Here is a 22,304-nt window from a genome sequence, read left to right on the forward strand (position 1 = left end):
TGTTAACAAGAAATTTGTGGAGTGGTTGAGAAACGAGTTTTAATGACTCCAACCTATGTACAGTGGGGCAAAAAAAGTATTTAGTCAGCCACCAATTGTGCAAGTTCTCCCACTTAAAAAGATGAGAGAGGCCTGTAATTTTCATCATATGTACACTTCAACTATGACAGACAAAATGAGAAAAAAAAATCCAGAAAATCACATTGTAGGATTTTTAATGAATTTATTTGCAAATTATGGTGGAAAATAAGTATTTGGTCACCTACAAACAAGCAAGATTTCTGGCTCTCACAGACCTGTAACTTCTTTTTTAAGAGGCTCCTCTGTCCTCCACTCGTTATGCGCAGATGCGCATAACGATGGCGACAGGTGTGCGCCATAACGAGCAGCCTGGTGACCTAGAGAGGGAGCACACGTGACATCATGACACGTGTGAGGTCACTGTGTAGCCATGCACCAGCTAACGTTTGTCTATGATCATTTGCTGTTATGCATACATCTTCACATATTCTAATCTAGGGCAGTAGGTGCGTGGGTAAAATTACCGGGRAAGCCAATCCAGGAAATAATCCATATTACAACCTATGTGTTGTGATAATTTAATTGTTTTCTGGGAGACTAGTCAGGATCGAGAGGAAGATGAATGGAGCAAAGTACAGAGAGATACTTGATGAAAACCTGCTCCAGAGCTCTCAGGTCCTCAGACTGGGGGCGAAGGTTCTCCTTCCAACAGGACAACGACTATAAGCACACAGCCAAGACATCACAGGAATGGCTTCGGGACAAGTCTCCGAATGTCCTTGAGTGGCCCAGCCAGAGCCCGGGCTTGAACCCGATCTAACATATCTGTAGTGACCTGAAAATAGCTGTGCAGCAATGCTACCCATCCAACCTGACAGAGCTTGAGAGGATCTGCAGAGAAGATTGGGAGAAAATCCCCAAATACAGGTGTGCCAAGCTTGTAGCGTCATACAAAAGAAGACTCAAGGCTGTAATCGCTGCCAAAGGTGCTTCAACAAAGTACTAAGTATAGGGTCTGAATACTTACATAAATGTGATATTTACATTTTTTATTTTAAATAAATGTGCAAATATGTCTAAAAACCTGTTTTTACTTTGTCAGTATTGTGTGTAGATTGATGAGGGGAAAAATCCTACATTTTAGAATAAGGCTGTAACGTAACAAAATGTGCAAAAGTCAAGGGGTCTGAATACTTTCCAAATGCACTATATATGCATCAAGAAGATCCTGGAAAAGTTTGCTATTGAACCAGCATTTGTCCTCAGTTGTTCTCTCGTGAATATCAAGCCTTTTGACGACGACGTTGTATGGAGAATCTTTGCAAAATAATACTTCAGACGAGCAGTTTCCAACAAAGCTCACTTTGTGCATGTTGTCCACGTAAGGAAAGATGGATATGTGGTTGATTTGTGAGAGGGAAAACAACACATCACAGAGCTCCTGACCACAACCAAGCATGTATAATTCTGGAAATACACTCCCTCTGAGCCTGTGATACTCAAGAGCGAGATGGAGAAGAAAATGATGAAACAGAAGTTCTGTAGAAAAGAACAAGTTAGTGGAAATGGATTAAGCACAAGTGGAGTCACAAGGAACTCTCCCAAAGATATGTGGGACATTTCTGAATCGGATGGCTGTGAAAAGAAACCTGWAAGCCCAAAGTCAAGAACCCCAAAAGACAAGAATCCGACTGTGAAATTCAAAACACTGACATTCGGAGGTGAGATAGCTGTGTAATGCGCTCACATCAACACACCCTCAGATTTTTGGTGTCAGCTGAAAAGCAAGATCCCCAACTTGGAGGAAATTATGGAAGTGATGCAGGAGCATTACCATACACACACACAATTCCCGTGCAGGCAGGTGTTTCATGTTGTTGCCAAGTCTGAAGATGACGGCAGATGGTACAGGGCCTGCATTGTAGGAGCACAGTAGGACGAAGTTGAAGTGATATTTGTGGACAATGGGATAGTAGCAAAAGAGTGTGCACAATCTTCAAGCAATTGTGGCAGAATTACTTGATCTTGAGGGGCAAGCATTTAGATGTAGCCTTTACAACTTGATTGAACCTGCAAAAGGCAGCGGTGGTGATTGGTGCACAGAGGCATGAGATTTACTGAAGGACTTCACTCAAAGCCAGTCAGTGAATTTGACATGCAGTGCACACTTTCAACTGTATGTAAAAAACAATGTCGTTGACCTCCAGAACACTCAACAGAATGCAACAAAGAAGCTTGTGGAAAAAGGTCTTGCAAGAGAAGGGCAAACCTCTATGCAACTTATGCAATCAGTATGCCCAGACTCTTTTGTCCATCCCTCCTTCAACTTGAGATGTAGAAGTGAAGAGCAGTCTGTGTCACTCATGTGTGCAGTCCATGGGAGAAGTATTGCCAGTTGGACAGAAATACTGAAATGATTGAAGACTTGATGTAGAAAGTCACCATGGAAAGTGAAGACATACTGCGTGCCAACTCTGGTCCTGGTATTGGAAAACTTTGCCTGGCATAATATTACGGTAATGGCAAATGGTACAGGGATGTGGCTTGCCCTGTTCAGTCTACTCTGCTTCTAAACATGTTTTGGCTGTGGACTATGGAAACATGTATATTGTTGAAAAAACTAAAACTATTTAATGTCTATTCCCAGACATTCAGCAGATTTACTGTTCACTCCCATCCAGGCATTGAGATGCAGTTGAACAAATCCCGAAAAAGAACAACTTTGCAGAGGTCAACAAATGGCTGGAGAAATCCATTCTCCACTAGCCACTTCAAGCTGTTGTTGCAGGAAAGAATGAGGATGGGACTGTCTTTCGATCTGTTTGATGGAGACATAAACATCAATGAGAACGTTAAAACCGCTCATTGCTAATCAAAAACACAAGGAGAAGAAAAGCAACAGTGGACCTGTGACTGGTCACGAAGGACACAAAGAGCAATTGAAGAACAAAACTTGATAAAAAACTAGACAGATATCATCTGAAAGTGTGTTACCGGCCACAACAACCACCAACATCAAAAGACGCAGTCTTTAAATTCTCAAAAAGCAAACCCACCAAAGTGTCCTGATGCCCAGTAAGATTAGAAAGAGCACAGTGAAAAAAATCACATAGTTCAAATGTGAGGAAAGGACAGAAGGAAAAACAGATCAAGGTGATGTAGACAGTTCCTCCAAACTCACAGAAATAGTTTGCTCCATCCAATTGCCAAAACTTGCACAACTCCCCCCTGATCCCAAAATAAAATCAGGGTTCCGAGGTCTGGGGTTTGTTTCCTACATCAATACCGTAAACAGCTTGATGAACAATCCATTCTGAAAATGGATTGAGCTGTTTAACGCTGAGCTGTTTAAAGAAACCATGGAGAACCACAGCACATTGGTGGACTTAAGAATGAATGACCATGTTGCTGCTGAATATGAAGAGGATGGTGTACTCTACTGTGCAGTTGTAACAGATAATGCATCAAATGGCCATTTTACGGTGGAGGTTGTTGACTATGGAAATGCAGACAAAATGTACACTCTGACAAGTGAGGAGAATGTCAAAGAAGGAATTCAACGCTTGGCAAAATTAACAAAAGACGACCAGTGGCACAGGGCAGTTGTACGGCATGCATCTATTTACCTACAGAGGACGTCTCAATGGGTTGATGAATGGAGTGTTCACCTTTTAAGCATGGCTTAAGTTATCTAAATGAAGATTTCAGTATGACAACATCTTCTTGGAGTGTATTTGAAAGAAAATCAATGGTGTTGCTTTTTGACTGGCACAGTTTAGTCTTGATATTCATGTACCATAAATACCTGAAGTGGAATGTCCTTTTGTTTGAATGATATTGTGCCTCTTGCTTATCGAACAAAAATACTATTGGGATATTTAGGCAAACTGCTAAAATGTTATGACTACACTGATATTCAAGTTAGTAATTTGATAGGCCTCATTTTTTCTTTGGTTTTGATGCCATAATGTACTGTAATCGATTATGGTTATTTTCAGTGGTGTAAAGTACTTAAGTAAAAATACTTTAAAGTACTACTTAAGTGTTTTTTGGGGGTATCTGTACTTTACTTTATATATTTTTGACAACTTTCTTTTACTTCACTACATTCCTTAAGAAAATATTGTACTTTTTACTCCATACATTTTCCTTGACTCCCAATAGTACTTATTTGAATGCTTAGCATGACAGGAAAATAATCAAATTCACAGAATTCATCAACCAAACATCCCTGGACATCCCTACTGCCTCTGATCTGGTGGACTCACTAAACACACATGCTTCGTTTGTAAATGATGTCTGAATGTTGGACTGTGTTGGACTGTTGGCTTTCCATAAATAAATGTTAAAAAACAAGACAATGGGTGCCATCTGGAATTTGAATTTGAAATATAAGGAATTTGAAATTATTTATACTTTTACTTTTGATACTTAAGTATATTTTAGCAATTACATTTAATTGTGATATTTAAGTATATTTTAAACCAAATACTTTTAGACTTTTACTGAAGTAGAATTTTATTGTGTGATGTTTACTTGAGTCATTTTCTATTAAGGTATCTTTACTTATACTCAAGTATGACAGTTTTTCCACCACTGGTTATTTTTGTGGCATAACCAGTTGTGGGAAAAGCACCCAACTGTCAAATTGAGTAAAAGTAAAGATACCTTAATAGAAAATTACCCAAGTATTACTTTAACAAAATAATCTGACTCATTTCAGTAATTCATACGCCATTTCCTCTTTTATAATTTTGTTATTTGTTACAGATTGGTGTGAATGGATTGTCAATAATCGATGTGTAACAATCGTTTGTTCAGTAAAGAAAAACTTTAAAAAAGAATAACAATGAAAGCCGTCGTGAGTGTATTCAGGTCACAACGCTGTACCATACATAATTTATGTAGAAAAACATGCTGTCAGAAGTGGGATTCGAACCCACGCCTCCAGGGGAGACTGCGACCTGAACGCAGCGCCTTAGACCGCTCGGCCATCCTGACTCATATACATAATAGTATTAGATAGCAAGTTTAATATACACGCTGTATAGCTGTTTGAACTAGATACGCTGTAAGATTTTTTTTTAGATTTAGGCATCGATTCAATCTGTAAAATGTAAGTGTTACAGATTCCGCGATAAAACTATAAAAATAAATAGTCGCACACTCCATATATAATCTTCCAGGAATTTATTGGGTAGACCCAATAATTATCCGGGAGTTGATATATAAAGTGTTGAACATTATGTTATGTGGTTGCAACGTAGCATCTCGTGCAAGGCTGCTACCACATTCTAAACCGCTACATTGTTTCTTCACTGCTGTTAGACAGCTTCGTCTTTGCCGTTGGACCATCTAATGGTATAGCATTCTCTATTCTCTACAAATTGACCTACACTTGCCTAAAGGGTATAAACATTGCGCTTGCACTAGTAGCTACTGCAGTGCCTGTTTTGCATGTTATTTTGGCATTAATATGTGTCACATATYAGTTTGCAAACAATGTAAAAAAATAAATATCACTGAGTTAATAAAGCCTTATACAAACATGGTCTCTTTTTTGTTTTCTTGAGTAAGGGAGCTCCAAAATGCAGGTGTTTCAGCCTAACTCAGTGCTTTCTGTGGTGGTGTGGCAAACCATCAGAAAATCCAGAGCGTTGCACAGTGATTGGCTCAGTGTTCAGTCACTCATGGGGACACTACGTCACCGCCAAGTCTAATGGTAGAGCTTGAAAATTCAAGCCCCTTGGGTGCTGCCATAGAGTTACAGTAGAAGTGCCCATCCAAGAAGGCTCAAGGTCATTGGAGTGGTGCAGCGGTCTAAGGTACTGTATCTTAGTGATAGACGTGTCACTACAAACCCTGGTTTGATCCTGAACTGTATTACAACTGGATGTGATTGGGAGTCCCATAGGGTGGCGCACAATTGACCCAGCATCGTTAGGGTTTGGCCGGAGTAGGCAGTCATTATAAATAAGAAATTGTTCTTAACTGACTTGCCTAGTTAAATAACATTGGCTTTTGAAGTAGCTTTGATACTTTCAAAATCTTAACTAGCAGTCATCATCATGAATCAAGTCGACAATCTACTGGCAAATCTTCTTTTTTTTTTAAGCCTTGTCATATGAAAATAAATTATAGATAAAACGTATTGGTGCTCATTGGACATAAACAGTGGCAATTTTAACATGTAAATCTTGGTGGGGTGGGGGAAAAAAGCGGGATGCATGCCAGCAAAGCGACAACACAACACTAAACAATACATTAATTGCACTATAACGGTGACAAACGGTGCACACAAACTGTTAGGGCCTACATAAAGCTGTCCTAACATCTTACCATTGCAACACCTGCCTATCAGCGGAGCCTTGTCTGGCAGCGAAACAGTTCATTCAGCCTCATTTACTGCCAGGGAGATATGTACAGCTGAAGTCGGAAGTTTACATACACCTTAGCCAAATACAATTAAACTCAGCTTTTCACAATTCCTGACATTTAATCCTAGTAAAAATTCCCTGTCTTAAGTCAGTTAGGATCACCACTTTATTTTAAGAATGTGAAATGTCAGAATAATAGTAGAGTGAATGATTTATTTCAGCTTTTATTTCTTTCATCACATTCCCAGTGGGTCAGAAGTTTACATACACTCAATTAGTATTTGGTAGCATTGCCTTTAAACTTTTTAACTTAGGTCAAACAATTGAAGGTAGCCTTCCACAAGCTTCCCACAATAAGTTGCGTGAATTTTGGCCCATTGGAAATTGCTCCCAAGGATAAACCAGACTTGTGGAGGTCTACAATTTTTTTCTGAGGGCTTGGCTGATTTCTTTTGATTTTCCCATGATGTCAAGCAAAGAGGCACTGAGTTTGAAGGTAGGCCTTGAAATACATCCACAGATACACCTCCAATTGACTCAAATTATGTCAATTAGTCTATCAGAAGCTTCTAAAGCCATTACATAATTTTCTGGAATTTTCCAAGCTGTTTAAAGGCACAGTCAACTTAGTGTATGTAAACTTCTGACCCACTGGAATTGTGATACAGTGAATTATAAGGGAATCAATCTGTCCGTAAACAATTATTGGAAAATTAACTTGTGTCATGCACAAAGTAGATGTCCTAACCGACTTGCCAAAACTAGTTTGTTAACAAGAAATTTGTGGAGTGGTTGAAAAACTAGTTTTAATGACTCCAACCTAAGTGTGTGTACACTTCCGACTTCAACTGTATACTGTAGCTAAGAAAGTAATACGGAGTGCGTGTTGTGTAGTAAGCTGTTAGCAGGCCATGTGCATCACCCTAATAATTTGGTGCACATGTAGCCTATAATCTGTTTTTGAGAAATGTATTTGAATATTGTAAGAGCTTTCATTGTCTGCTTATATGCCCCTTTATTTATCCTACGGTTCTGAGTTGGTGTACAGGGAGAACACTAAGAACGGCCCATGTTCTGAATTCTGTCTCTGGACAAAAAGTTATATTGACTACGTCCGTCATAGCTCGCTTGGCTTAATCGAAATTACAGATTGCCTCTTATCCACAGTTTGTACATCTCAATTGTCAGTAGAACCCACATTTGTTTAAGYMAGTCAGTCATATCAGCGTTCAAAAAAAAAAAAAAAGAGGCAGTAAATGAGGCTGAATGAACTGTTTCACTGCCAGACAAGGCTCCGATGATAGCCAGGTGTAGCAGTGGATGGTGTTGGTACAGCATTATGTAGGCCCTAACAGTTTGTGGGCACTGTTTGTCACCCTTAAAGTGCAATTAATGTATTGTTTAGTGTTGTGTTGTGCAGTGGCTTTGCTGGCATGCTTCACTCCCCCCACCAAGATTTACATGCTAAAATCACTACTGTTACTAATTAAACAACAGAACAGTGTCCATGTTTCAGTTTATTAGAAAAAAATGGTTGCAAGTGAAAGAGTAGAAATTGGCCAGTTTCTGTGCTCCCAGCTGCAGCAGAACGTGCCATTTTCAAAAGGCTTTGACGTTCCATCATGATCAGACCTATACATTGTTATCAACCCTTACAGTTCAATACCACACCTAACATAGACTTCAATGTTTTCCTTCTGATAGGAAAATAGTGTTGCACAAAAGGATAATTGGGAATGTGAAAATAGGCTGCCCAGTTCCACAGTTTAGGATTGATGCTGCAGATCTTAATACCTGAAGCCATCCACTGTATGGAGTTTGTTCAGTCACTGAGGAAATTCTTTCTAGGGTACATTAAACAATTGACTATGTCTGATACAATTAAGTGGACAGTGAGTGTAATGCCTTCTGGTTTGACTCAAAAACAACCTTAGTCCAAAGACATACCAAGGTTAGGCGTACTACTCACGTCAGTAATCAGATATGTTCCTCTCAAATCCATAGTTCCTTGGAGGAGTCTTCAAGATGTGCATGTACACAAGATACATACACCAGTACACAATGCAAACAGGTGCATTATCACTATCACAAAGAAACTATAGCTAAAGCATGTAAAGAAAACACAATTGTAAATATTTCTATACAAATTTGTACAGAGTTCCTGCATTTTGTAAAATATGTATTTATTAATGATTTACAAAAGGCTATCATGAAACAATTTAAATGATTCAAATGTGTTACCTAAAATGAGAAACATGAATACATGTCGGTTAACATCTTTAAAGCTGAAACAGGATATTGATACTGTTACTTTATGGATAATGAACGTTAACATAGTCAAATCTGGCCCATGTTCTGAAAATAAAACAACAACATATTTACACACAAGATGGAGTCACTCAAACAGCTGTGAATGAAGAGATGTACTTCATGTAAATAGCATTCTGCCCAAATCCTTAAAATAGCATTTACCTACAGTAGCCTATAAGTCCCAAATGTATTCCATGTTTGTATTGATTTAACCGAATGCTCAAGCATTTTAAATAAACAAAATCTGTGCAAGTACATTACATAAGGTTCAAATAAATACCTGTTAAACAAAACAAGGTTTTTACTTTGGATTTTTATTATCATTTGAACTGAAAATGAAGTAATTTTCCATCATGGTACGCTTCCACTTTCCGCATACTGGCAATGTATACAACTGGTCAAATTTCACAACTCTGCAAATTACTGTTAAATTCAAACAAAGAAAATCAATACAAAAAAGTGGGGGGGGGGGGGAATAGAAACCCCCCCCAAAAATGTACAGTGAGAACCAAAAAGGTAGGAGTTCCTTATCTCAATTTCCTACGTCACACTTGTATAAAATGCCCTGTTGGATAAAGTCTGAACTGTCCATTTCTGAAGATAAAAAACAAATGAGAGCTGTTACTATTAAGAATTGAGAGTTGTGTTTGGAACGAGAGAGATATTTACAGTGTGGGCGTGCACTCAGGTGGACCCCCAGTAAACCAGTTTATATATGTGGAAGTCATAGTGAAGACATAGCATCTTCCAGTAATGCCTGGATCAAAACTAAAGCCACATTCTAAGGAATGAAGAATACAGTGTATCGCAAACCAGAATGGACAACATTACTCCATTTGAATCAATGAGTATAGGAAGAAGTTCAACTTAAAAGATTGGTCTGGTAAGCCATTTATTTAAAAGTGTGAAAATATGTAATGCAGAAAGAGCATAAAATATTCCACATTACATTAAGCTATTAAAATTGTTTAAATGAACAGAACTTTTCATCCCTAACCCAAGAACCATTTTACAAACAAAAATATATTCCCCTTCATGTGATTTGAAATTTGTCTTAGTAGAATAATTAATTTGTATTATTATTAGATATTTTTTTACAGTGCTTTATTATAATATCTGATAGTTTAAGAGGGAAATTAAGCAAATAAATGTCTCAACTATTGCAACGATACATCTAAATTGTATGTAATGGTCCAGTTGTTCAATAAAAAAAAAAAAAAAGGAGAGTCACTGGGAAACAAAAGCTGGCTCTCTTTCCCATTGCTCAGTCGGGGCCTGGCGGTCAATTTGTCTTGCTAAGGCTACTTGTCTACTGCTTTGTATTGAGTTCATTTTCCAGCTCCATGAGTTTTCGCGAGGCCTTGACTTTGTTGGATACTTCCTTCCCTTGAGAAAAGAGCCGCTGGCGCTCCTTGAATGTCATACTCTCCGGGGCTCCTTCAGTTAATGTGTTTTCCTGTTCTTGACCACTGCAATGAGAAAAGCAACCACAATACGACTTAAAACATATACTGTACAACGTTGTGTGTTCTGAGAATTCCTACATACGTCTCAGTTTCTTATGGTTCTCATTCGGTCTAAAAGTATTTCCTCTGACCCAGTTGAATTATCTGTTTATGAAGAGAGAGATGCATGGCAGGCCTCACCCTTTCGTCCACTTTTCTCGCAGGTCCTTGTAAACTTCTCCTGATCCTACAACCCCTGTTGTRTTTCCAGTGTATGAATTAAATCCTGTGTTCATTAATTAAATTGGGGAAACAGAGCACATTAGTTAATGCATATGTTTTGTACCATGTTGGCAGGTTAAACCCATAGCGTAAAAAAAAAAAAAGAAAAGCTGCTGGGTACATAACTTCTGTGTAAAACATTACTTTACTAAATGTATTCCCTGGGATTAATTTACCTGCTTCAGTACACAAAGAGTACAGCACACCAATGCAAAGTTATTGTGACATAACACCGTGTCAACTGTAAATTGTTGCCAAGTCACAGTCCAGGCTATATATGATTGTTATCTGTACCCAGCAACTTTTCAGTCATGTTCAAATTATACAACTGTGCCTTTTCCACAGACCAAAACAAGCCACAGGGACTAGATTAGCTGAGTGAATAGCGTTAGTGCAGTCCAAGGCACGCCTGAAGCAGCAGGGTCTGTGAAACAAGTTTGTGGGATCAAAAGTGGAGGTCAACCACTAAGTCATGTAGCACCCAAGATAAACTGTCATCAAGCCTGTTATGACAAAACTTTACTGAATAACCACTGGATGTTAGCTAGGAGCTCATCAAAGCCACAGGTGGCTGAATGAGGACTGATTCGGTATCTTAACTGGCATTCTAACTTCTAACCCAACACCATTGACCCCCAGGTGACCTCTACCTCTGACCCACAGTAGGCATTAATCAGTAAGTTCACGTGTCCGTGTGTGCCCGGGCCAGGCAAACGCAGTTGCTGCTGTCTCTCACACTAACCCAGAACTCCCACTAATAGAATCTTACTGGTTGTGTTCCAACTGGTTGTGTCTGAGTGGAAGCACAACCAGAATTCAAATGCATGTGGATTTTTCTTTGTTTAAAATTAATGAAACTAGGGATACCAGGGCAGACACAAACACATTGACGTGTGAACCGAGGCAGGACTCCACTGGCAGGGTCAAGTTCTTCTGGCACAGAACAGGCTCTCGGAGTCTACAGACTGGTTAAAAGTTGGTACCTATCCAAGATCTGTCTGTCCCCTGAGCTAAAACTATACCTTCTGAACCCTCCAGTAACTAAGTCACCACAGAAACGCAGTTTTCATGGTTTGTTGATTTCATTCTTTCGGAAGCCAAATTTCAGCTTATACAGAACAGTACTTGGCTTCAGATGTAATTGTAAAAATGCATAAAAGTCAACCAAAGGTCTTTCTATATTCTTGTGCCATGGATAATGTTTTCCTTTCCTTACACCTGGCTCCAAATATTCACATTAGTCAGATTTTGCTGATATTCTTTTAAGATAAAGTGGAGCAGAAGGTGGAATCTGAGCCTTCTCAAAACCTTTGGCTAGACATCTAGACGTCTTCACTATCAGAGAGCTGGGTTGCCCTTCTTCTTGATACTGCCAGTGGATTCGTCTGCCTGAATGTATTATTGTTAACAGAGGGAGCCAATGATTCAGGTGGAGACGGGTCACCTGAACCACGGCATGGCCCTCAGAGGAGGAGGTGGTGGTAAGCAGCAGCATTAGACAATGTCACTGACACAGACAGACTGACGGGACAGCCAGAGCCACAGAAGGCACAGACAGATAGACAGACAGGGCATATCAGTTGAAATTCACAAAAACAGAGACATGGCAGACAGACAGACAGACAGGGCAGAGACTGGAACAGTCATAGAAGACAAAAAGAGGAGTGAACAGAACACTTGAGGGCTGAAAGGAGGAGTGCAAAGCAGCAAAGGCAGTAGATAGCAATGAATATCAGGTCGATTGGAGTGAGCTTGGATTCAGCGCAGGGAGGCGTGTGACGGAGAGAGGCGGATTATGTTGATGTGGGGTTATAGCAAGGTTAGTGATTGGTCTCTCAATTTGAGTGAGGAATGCAACACAATAACAAAAGGCCCAGACATCATCATCATTCATACTGGGTAGGGGAAGGGCACTGGTGCTGTGTGCAGATGTTACATGCAGGGTGACAGTCACTGAACATCTTGACCCTGTTAGACTGTGTTGTATTAGTGACATCTTTTCTCCATGGCTGTTTAAAGTGTTCATATCCGGGGGGGGCACTTTCATAGTTTCTTTTAGAACATGTACCAACAAACTCATCTGTCTGGAAAATTAAAAGGCACAATCCTGTGATTCCGGTCAATGTGAATATTAAGTTATTTACTACAGTAGTCTATGCTATGGCTTACAATGAAACACTGAACATGTATTGTGTTTCGAGTAACATGAAATAGAGATATTAAGGGAAAGGGGGATACCTAGTCAGTTGTACAAATGAATGTATTCAACTGAAATGAGTCTTCCGCATTTAACCAAACCCCTCTGAATCAGAGAGGTGCGGGGGGCTGCCTTAATCGACATCCACGTTACACTTAAATTCTGTTCTCACCAAGAGGCTTTAAATATTGTGGTTTGTTGAGCAAAAATATACAGACTATTCCTAAATTGTAAAACAAAGCTAATCTTTAAACATTTTATGAAAGCATAAATACTGTTTTAATAACTTATAAAATAGAATGTCATTGGTTCCAGGTGTTGATAAAAAATAACAACGTTTCTACTTTTGTCAGTAGGGGTCACTAAAGGCTTAAATAGAAAACATTGTGCCACAGATGAAGACCATTACATTTACATTTAAGTCATTTAGCAGACGCTCTTATCCAGAGCGACTTACAAATTGGATCATAGAACTAGATTAAAGTGAATTAGTACTGCTCAGTAATCTAAATCAGTGATTGGTTTGGAGCCCTGACAGAGCTTTAAACAGCCACAGACAAAGACAATGCCTCACTCAAAAGATCTTTCCCCTTTGCCAGGTGTGCAAGTGAGCCTAAAGAGAGCTGCTCCTCTCAGGTCCCACCACAGTGTCTGTGTGATAGATAAGAAGCCAGTGTCTCAGTGTTCCTTAAAGCCAACACCACCACCAAGCAGCCGTGGGGCCCGCAGGCGGGAGACGGGCAGGCCACCCCCTCAGCAAAAACAAACACACATGGGCAGGTGGGCGTTGAGCAGCAACACCAACAGTACTATGATTGGATATCTGGACTGCTTTCATAGGGAATCACGGGTTGGTTGGTTTACCGATTGCTTTTACTCACTAGAAAGATGATTGGAGGAAGAGGAATGGGTGAGGACAGAGGACATTTTCTGACAGAAGGATTGGGAAAATTAAACAAAAATGGAACCTGATTTGCTAGTGGTGGAGTGGAAATTCCAAAAAAAAGAGGACAAAACTATAACAGAAACCGATGGGAGAAAAAACGAATTACAAGTTGATTGGCAACTACAATACAGATCTATTGGATTGTCGATAGAGAAATAGAGTGGGAGAAAGGGAGAAGGGGAAATGGAAGCCAGAACGCCTCTGTACTGGAAAAACAGGAACACAAAAATATAACACAAAAAACATGAACGACTGAATGAGAGATATGGAATGGGAGGTATACGGGAGGCGTGTCTTCTCTCCTTTCTGTGTCTACCTTTAAAGTTGCCTGTCGGGATGAAGCCGAGGCTGGGTTTGATGGGAGGGGGAGGGGGCTGCCCTGCAGTACTGTTGGCATTGACAGCCGGCGGCTGGAATGAGCTGGACAGAAAGATCCCATCAGACATAGGACGGGGCTTGCGCGCAGGCGGCTGCGGCTTGTGTGCGGGCGGGAGGTCGCCATAGGACTTCCTGGTGGAGGAGAGCTTAACCTGACCTGCTAGGCCTGTAGTGTCCTCATCCTCCTCGTCATTGTACGAGACAAACTTGGCAGTGTACAAGGCGTCAGGGGAGACGACCTGGGTTTTGAGGTAGGAAGTGTTTCTCTGAGGCGGGGGTGGTGGAGCGTTAGTGGCAGTGGTTGCGGGGGATGCAGTGGGAGGGGGGGGCTGAGGCTGGTAGTCCCTGGGGAGGGGAGGTCTGTACAGACCAGGCTCGTCAGGCGTCAGCAGCTTGCGCTCGGCCTCCTCGTGCTGCCGGCGCCGCCCTTCCTCCAGGCGTGTGTAGTACTCCTCCTCCTGTCTCCTCTAAGGGAATAGGGAATGGGAAGAGCCTGTTAGTGTGGCCTACTCTCACCTCCAAGGCATGGCTGGCTGGACCTGACTCACTCTGCCTCTGCTGGAGGGAGACTACCCATGGCCACAAGACACCCAGACAAGTCCTCCACCTTATCTGTCTACTATGTGTCTGTATGTCTGTGTGTGAGGTGGGGGAGACTACTCTGTGTGTACTGGGTTCTGTAATACTTTAGTAGAGAAGCCTAGCGGTAAAGAGCGTTGGGCCAGTAACAAAGGTTGCTGGTTCGAATCCATGAGCCGACTAGGTGAAAACTGCCGATGTGCCCTTGAGCAAGGCACTTAACCCTAATTGCTCCTGTAAGTCACTCTGTATCAGATCGTCTGCTAAATGACTAAAATGTAAATGTGCTGTTTTTCCTCTCCTTCCCTCCATGCTGTGTTGAGAACCACCAGAGGTGAGGATGGATAAAGACACTTCTCTGACAGCTGGGGCCAACAGTTTCAAGTGGTTTGGGTTAGACTACAGTCAAGTGATCTGATAGGCTTGAAGACTCCAATTCAGGGATTTTTGGAGGGATTCTATGGTTTTAGCTCTGGAAAGGTACCAGCTAGTAATAGAGATTGGTCAGCTCTGGATTCTGTACATGGATCCCCTGGGTTAGTGTGTGCGTAGTGAGTGGTATGGTGGGTAGGTATATGTCATCGATGAGAGGATGGTGGGGGAACAGATATGTATTGTACTCTGGTATGACCACCACAAACCACAGCGAGGGTGGGGCATTCCAACAGCGGTTCCAAAGCAGTGCCTGATGGAATGACTATGGCTTCCCAACAAATGTAAAATATTGTAAAAAGTGACTCCCATGCTTTTTGGGGGTAGGAGGGTTACATGCATACATAACATAACACAGAGGAAGGGGACCATCATGAGTCCATGCAGTTGGACATCATTGCCATTATTACAGGGCTTCAATTACCAGTGGTGTGAGGATGACTCACAGGAAGACAACAGCTGAATCAATGGTCACACAGTAAAACAAAATGGCACTGGGATGTTGTAACAACGTCACACAAGGCAAGATGAAGGGGTGCTGCTGCTCTCAGACCACTGGTCATTTAATGTCCCTGTAACTAACTGGGACTGAGGACACAAAACACTAGTGCTCCAAAAACATGCTTAGCCTCTGACAGACCAACCACCAGGTTTCATTAAGATAAGTCAGCATCCTGTCTGCAGACTCCCTGGCCGCAGACTCCCTGGCCACAGGCCCTTTGCTCTCTGGCCCAATAACACTTCCCCTGAACACAGGGTACTACTTCCATCACTAATCACTGCTCTACTGGCTTCTTCTTATGTTCCTAAAACCCAGTCAGACAGAGTCCCCTTCACAGTTCTCTGACTGGTACATTGTAGAGGGGCGTATTCACAACTCCTCCCACAGGATCACTTACAGCTCTGTGGGAGACTGACCAACTGGGAACAGAACAGTAGAAACCTTGAAAAAGCTGATCATGTTAGCAGATTTCACAAAAAAACGACCACCTCAGTTGACCCTTTCCACCCCCTGAAGACAAGTGGTCCCACGGATCGGTCTTTGTTTTTCACTGTGCATTCTGCTGCTGGACTGTTTAGTTGAGGCACAACTCCTGTTTCACGAGGTAAACTACAATTAGCTGGGCAGATCCCCACAGGGTAATACTATAATTACCATGCAGGTAAGACTCTCTCTGGGTTTTCACTTTGATGTCCTCTGTTAATAGATCCGACTGGGGCATTCTGCTTTAATCTGCTCTGCTGGCAGTGACATCAATCCTTTCACATAACTAGCTTTAATAAAATGTAACAAATAATAATACTGAAAGACAGCTGTGGGCAATGCAAGCATCTGGATTTAATTGTGGTCTATTGCATTCATATTCTTTTATAATCGTATTGAAGTTTGACTGAACAGAAATCACTGATAGAATATTATGATAGAATATTTTGCCTGCATGAACATAAATGAGAACTCATATTTTGACAGCACCTGACTAACCAGCTGTGTGTTAGCTAGCTATGTGCTGTGTGAGAACTGTGTAGCGTCGATATACGTGGCTCTGTGGGTCCTGTCAGGGAGGTGTACCTTCTCATCGACCTCTCGTCTGGCCCTCTCCTCCTCTCTCCAGCGTCTCTCCTCCTCCTGTTTGGCCCGGTCCTCCGCTTCGCGTTTACGGATCTCCTCCAGCTGTTGCTTCCTCCGCCGCTCCTCGTCCTGCAACTACACACAGACACTTCAGCACCATGTACACGGCCCGGGAACATGTCCTACAGTCTACTGATCTCAGGAGTCCTTCAAAATTGTGTGCTTGGAGATGAATCAGTTGTATAGTGGAATATACTTTTAAATCAACTGTTTCTTATACTATTCAAATGCATTGTACATGAATGCTGTGAGGCCATACTTCCTAAAGTGAAAAGGTGGAAATATAATTTAGTAACAAACTATCCTCAGCTCTACAACTAGAGTAGGCCTACTGCTGCGCTAGTCTGTCTGTGGTCTCAATGCATAGTGCAGGTCAGGTTAGTTCACACAGAACCTCCTGTCATGGGCTCATATTACTATACTCGGTGTGTTTCCTCACTCAGTCACAGCTCCACAGTAAATCCCCAAAGCTCTAAGGACCCCTATCAGGTCTGCATCTACACAAAGACTCATTCAGTAGATTGGCCCCCCTGTGAGGTACATCACACTGGCATCGGGTTTCCAGACAAGGGCTTGTTGTGTTGAAAACATCTAGGTCTAGATATGCTGATGGGATGCTSTGTATAAATCTAGAAGTTCTTTTCTCTCTGCCACAGGATAGGTCGTCTGTGGTGAGAGTAAAACGGTCTGCACTGCAGACAGGCATATGGCGACAGCTGGACATGCAGAATGAATGGCAACGTGCAGCGAGAACAAACAGCAGCATGGCTAGGCAGAGCAGAGGAGCGTCCAGTTCAAGCCTTAGTTACATCACTGATGTCATGGTGACCAAACACAACAGACTGGAAGTCAATCACCGGATGAAACATGACTACAGATGGACAGTAGAAACATTTCCTACACTGTGCAACTTCCCCAATGAGAGGGGAGTTGAGGAGGAGAGCGATGCTATATTGGCTGAGCACCGGCGTTGTTCACACAGAGCTGGATGAGTTGAATGAAGTGGACTGACAATGACACAATGATGGTTACACCACATGCAGATGACCACTGCTAGGGGAGGGTCTCAAATCATGCAGACTGACCCCCACTGCAGGCCAGGCAGCTCCCTGCACTGAAACAGCTGCATAGTACTGAGTTCTCTTGAACAAATACAGTATTTAACCATGCCCAAGTTAGTTTTAGACTTCTTTAAGGTTAAATGAGTTATTATACTGCAGTTATCTAGTGGAGACAGACAGGGTTCCACAGCGTCGCAGGGTGACATCCCCGAACCCCACCCCTGTCGCTCCACGAGAACAGCAGCCCCCCCCCCCCCCCCCCCAGGCCAGATGAGAGGGAGGGGACAGAATGAACGAGAAGAGACAGGTGGAACCGAAGACAAGAAAGGAGGATAAGGAGCAGTGCGCAAAGAGAACGTACCAAGTCTAGAACAGAGATTGCTGGGACAGCAGTCTGCTGCGGGAGGAGAGAAAAAAACAAATAGAGAAAGAAAAGAGGAGGAACGAGGGAGAAAGAGAGTAAATAAATATAAATTAAAAGGAGGGCATAGAAGAAGATAAAAGTAAAAACATTTTTAGGGGTTTTGGAGGCAGCAGTGATGTGGTGCCAGGAACATTTCTCCACAGAATGGGGCTGATTACTGCCAGCGGCCGAATGAGCAGCCCACTTCCCCTCAGACAGACAACGCTCCGCTCAGTCCCATCCCTCGCATGGAGCTCCAAAGTGCCCCGTTTACACATCGTTTCACCACCAACCTCCTTGCCGAAACTAAGACCACCTTTCTCCCTCAGAGACAGACAACAAGGGGTTGTGAGCCTTGGCCTGGCTGGCAGGGACTGCTCACTACATCCCGGAATCATTGTCTCACTAGACAGTCTGGATACAAGGTCACAGCAGATTGAAGACAGTACTCTTGTAACAGTTACAAATGAGAAGCAACACACTGTAGAGGGGTCTCACTGGTTTATGTTGATCTGTGGTGTCGTCTGAGGGGATTAGCGACATTAGCCCAGGTTAGATGGCATTTTATTCTGTCCAAGGAAGGGTGTGTTTTTGCATGTACAATGGTACATTGATGGGCAAAAATATGCTACTCTAGCCATCTTGTTAGACCAGGAAAATGAGATGAATCATTTCCAAATTACCATAATAAATTTGTTAAAAAGAACCAATTTGTACTTTGCTATGTTTCCATGTAAGTTTGTTGTGTGTCCGGCATCCTGCCCCCTCCCTCCCTCTCTCCGCAGCCAGTCGAGTACAGCAGCTCAGCTCAGCATGGCAAAGCAATGACGTAAGGATGTTGCAGGTGCACATTGCAAAACATTCATTGTAGCTAGCTACCTCATGGGGTTCCTCATGGGAATTCCATATCCTATTCTGTAACCATTAAGCCCAGTTCCATTTCCTCTTTCTCAGTGTTTTGCTTCCCATGGCTCGCCCTTCCTTGGCATGAGAACCTTCAGTCGAGAGGCTAAAAACCTTTCAGAGCTCAGAACATTTATAATGGGTGTACTGTAACCAATGATGGGTTCATGTGCATCTAATAGCACTATGAAGATCTTGGGCCACTGGTCTTTCCTCCATACACCTTACCTCTGATGTCCGGTATGATTCCCTATACCGTAGCCTACCTTCTCCACATCCTCCTGTTCTCCACTGTGCACACTAGACCCCTGCTCTCCAGGGCAGCTCACCCTTGCTCTCTTCTCTGCCTCCAGCCGCTGCATGATCATCATGGTGTCCACGTCCTCGTCGTCATCCTCCTCATCTTCCTCATCACTCTGCTTGGACTCCTGCAGTCTCTTCTGGAACTGCCACTCCAGCATCAGCTTCCTGAGCCGGTCGCTCTCCTCGGCCGTACGCTCCGGCTTGGCCTGCAGGTCCTGGATCTCCCTGTCCAGCAGGTCTACGATGTGCAGCTGCTGCTGCTTCTCCAGCTTCTCCCGGGCGTCCCTCTTCCAGGGGTCTGGGGACAGGCTGTCGCTGGAAGACAGCTCCTCCTTGCTGATGGTGATGTACTGCAGGTCCCGGCGCTCGATGGTGCGGGGCTGCTGCTGGGGGAGCAGCTCTCTGATCACTGTGTCCATTGGGTTACCCTGAGGGGGCAGGGTGCCCGCTCTGGGCAGGGTGGACAGTTTCTCTGGCCTGGGGGCTGCTGTTGCTGGGCCTGCTGTTGGCCCTGGGGGGGGAGGTAGGGATGGGGCACCTGCTGCATGGGGGACCGGGGAGGGGGCATCTGCTGGTGCTGTGTGGGAGGGGGAGTGTGCCCCCGTGTTGGTTGTTGTTGTGGGCTACAGGCACAGCTGGGTTACGGACCTGTCCCAGCTTCCTCTCCTGCTCCCTCCTCTTCCTTCCCCTCTCCTCCTCTAACCGGGCCTTCTCCTTCTCATACCAGCGCTGCTGCTCCTCGCGCTTCTTTGCGGTCGGCGGCGGCGCTGCGGCCTGCTGCTGGTTGGCCGAGGGAGGAGGGGGCAGGGGAAGGTCGGGCTGGAGCTCAAAGTCCTGGTAGTGTACGGGGGAGGGGGTGGTGGAGGGGAGGGAGGTCCGTGCGTGTGGACTGGGCCACAGGCCCTGGGTGGGGGGCGATGGGGCGGGGGTCTTCCAGCGTCCCGGGCCACTCTTGTGGTTGCTCTGGGTCTTGTTGGAGGAGGACGAGGAGTAGTTGAGGTGCTCCTGGCTGGAGGTGGAGGACTCCACAGAGGAGGAGACCTGGTGGTGGTTGACCCAGTGTTCCCCACTGCCTCGCTGGTAGTCAGCCTCTCTCTGCTGCTGCTGGTGCAGGTGGACCAGGTCCTCAGGACGCAGGCCGGTTGGAGGGTAGCCCCCCGGGAGGTCACACAGCTCCTCCTGAGAGTGGTCCACCCGCTGAGAGGACAGACACGGCAGTCACACACACATTAACACAGTGCAAGAGCAGCACAACACTTTTTTACAACTGTATACTCCTAATTCCTTTATAAATTAACAACACGCCTTTCATAGTATATACTCTGAGGGAGGCTATTCAGAGAAAACATTTATGTATGATTCCTTTGCTCCTGGAGTGATGTCACTGTGTGCACACCTGCATAGCTATGCTGTTGTGGTGGTGGTCTTCCATGGGGCCGGGAGGACCCCTGTCGTCAGCGTATAACTGTCCTGGGGCCGGGTCCATCCGGTTCGTAGACTTGGAGGCTGGGATGGTGAAGTATTCCCTGGGGTAGGTCTGAGTGGGAATAGGATAGGCCTCCGGATGGGGTGGAGAGGGCTCGTCCTATAGACAAGGAAAAAGGAACTACTATTAAACTTCTTATGGCTGCAATCCCGTTAACGGGATGATATGACAACAGCCAGTGAAAGTGCAGGGCGCCAAATTCAAACAACAGAAATCTCATAATTAAAATTCCTCAAACATACTTTAGCCTAATTTGCTCCATAGGTCATCTGCATTTTTTGCAATTATTTTCCATTGGACAAAAGATGTAACCCACAAATATGTTGGCTTAGKTTTTTTTTGGCTTAATTATTTTATTTTATTTCAACTAACTTATGTTAATTTAAGATTTAATTAATCTTATACCATTTTAAAGGTAATCTTGTTGTTAATCCCACCAAAGTGTCCGATTTCAAATAGGCTTTACAGTGAAAGCACCACAAACGATTATGTTAGGTCACCGCAAAATCACAGACAAACACAGTCATTTTCCCAGCCAAAGACAGGAGTCACAAAAAGCAGAAATAGAGATAGAATTAATCACTAACCTTTGATAATCTTCATCAGATGACACTCATAGGACTTCATGTTACACAATAMATATATGTTTTGTTTGATAAAGTTAATATTTATATCCAAAAACCTCAGTTTACATTGGCGCCATGTTCAGAAATGCCTCCAAAATATCCGGAGAAATTGCAGAGCCACGTCAAATAACATAAATACTCACCATAAACTTTGATGAAAGATACATGTTTTACATAGAATTAAAGATACACTTGTTCTTAATGCAACCGCTGTGTCAGATTTCAAAAAGCTTTACGGCAAAAGCACAATATTAAATAATCTGAGAACAGCGTTCAGCCACAAAAGAAAGCCATACAGTTACCCGCCAAATTGTGCAGTAAACAAAACTCATAAAAAGCATTATAAATCTTCACTTACCTTTGCTGATCTTCATCGGAATGCACTCCCAGGACTCCCACTTCCACAAGAAATGTTCGTTTTGTTCGGTAATGTCCATCATTTATGTCCAAATAGCTATTTTTGTTAGGGCGTTAGGTGCAGGTCGAGCATTACTTCGGACAAAAACTTCAAAAAGTTATATTACAGGTCGAATAAACATTTCAAACTAAGTATAGAATCAATCTTTAGGGTGTTATCATAAATCTTCAATAAAGTTCCAACCGGAGAATTCTTTTATGTCTAGAGAATCAATGGAACGCAGGTCGATATCATGTGGAATGCGCGTGACCAGGAAATGACTCTCTGCCAGTTACCTGACTCATTCAGCCCCACAACACAGTTGAAGCCTCATTCAAGTTTCTAAAGACGGTTGTCAATTTACCAACCTCAGATTTCTCACTTCTTGTTTGTATTTCTTCTCAGGTTTTTGCCTGCCATATGAGTTATTTTATACTCACAGACATCATTCAAACAGTATTAGAAACTTCAGAGTGTTTTCTATCCAATACTAATAATAATATGCATATATTAGCAACTGGGACTGAG

At 43.0% G+C, this 22,304-nt stretch overlaps 1 protein-coding gene, 1 non-coding gene and 1 pseudogene across 4 annotated transcripts in view; 1 reads left to right on the forward strand and 2 right to left on the reverse strand.

Moving 5' to 3' along the window:
• Positions 1–359: 359 nt before the first annotated feature.
• Positions 360–4,801, forward strand: LOC139023199 (tudor domain-containing protein 6-like; annotated as a pseudogene).
• Positions 4,802–4,939: 138 nt separating this feature from the next.
• trnal-cag (transfer RNA leucine (anticodon CAG)) lies at positions 4,940–5,022 on the reverse strand. Its single transcript has one exon. It is a non-coding gene; the product is annotated as a tRNA-Leu (tRNA).
• Positions 5,023–7,897: 2,875 nt separating this feature from the next.
• Positions 7,898–22,304, reverse strand: part of LOC111954279 (afadin) — a 149,836-nt gene continuing 135,429 nt past the window's right edge. For 2 of the 3 annotated variants that reach the window (XM_070435757.1, XM_070435756.1), the window contains 2 exons: positions 20,664–20,852; positions 19,601–20,464 (listed from right to left, as the gene is read on the reverse strand). In XM_070435757.1, the coding sequence (XP_070291858.1) occupies positions 19,691–20,464; positions 20,664–20,852 (963 nt within the window). In that variant the 3' untranslated portion in view covers positions 19,601–19,690. Of the gene's footprint in view, positions 10,178–10,354; positions 10,440–13,894; positions 14,424–16,537; positions 16,673–18,019; positions 18,056–19,293; positions 20,465–20,663; positions 20,853–22,304 lie in introns of those variants that run through there. The other variant, XM_070435758.1, reaches the window with a different exon arrangement.

The sequence above is a fragment of the Salvelinus sp. IW2-2015 genome, linkage group LG28 (assembly GCF_002910315.2).
Source record: "Salvelinus sp. IW2-2015 linkage group LG28, ASM291031v2, whole genome shotgun sequence".
NCBI lineage: Eukaryota > Metazoa > Chordata > Actinopteri > Salmoniformes > Salmonidae > Salvelinus > Salvelinus sp. IW2-2015.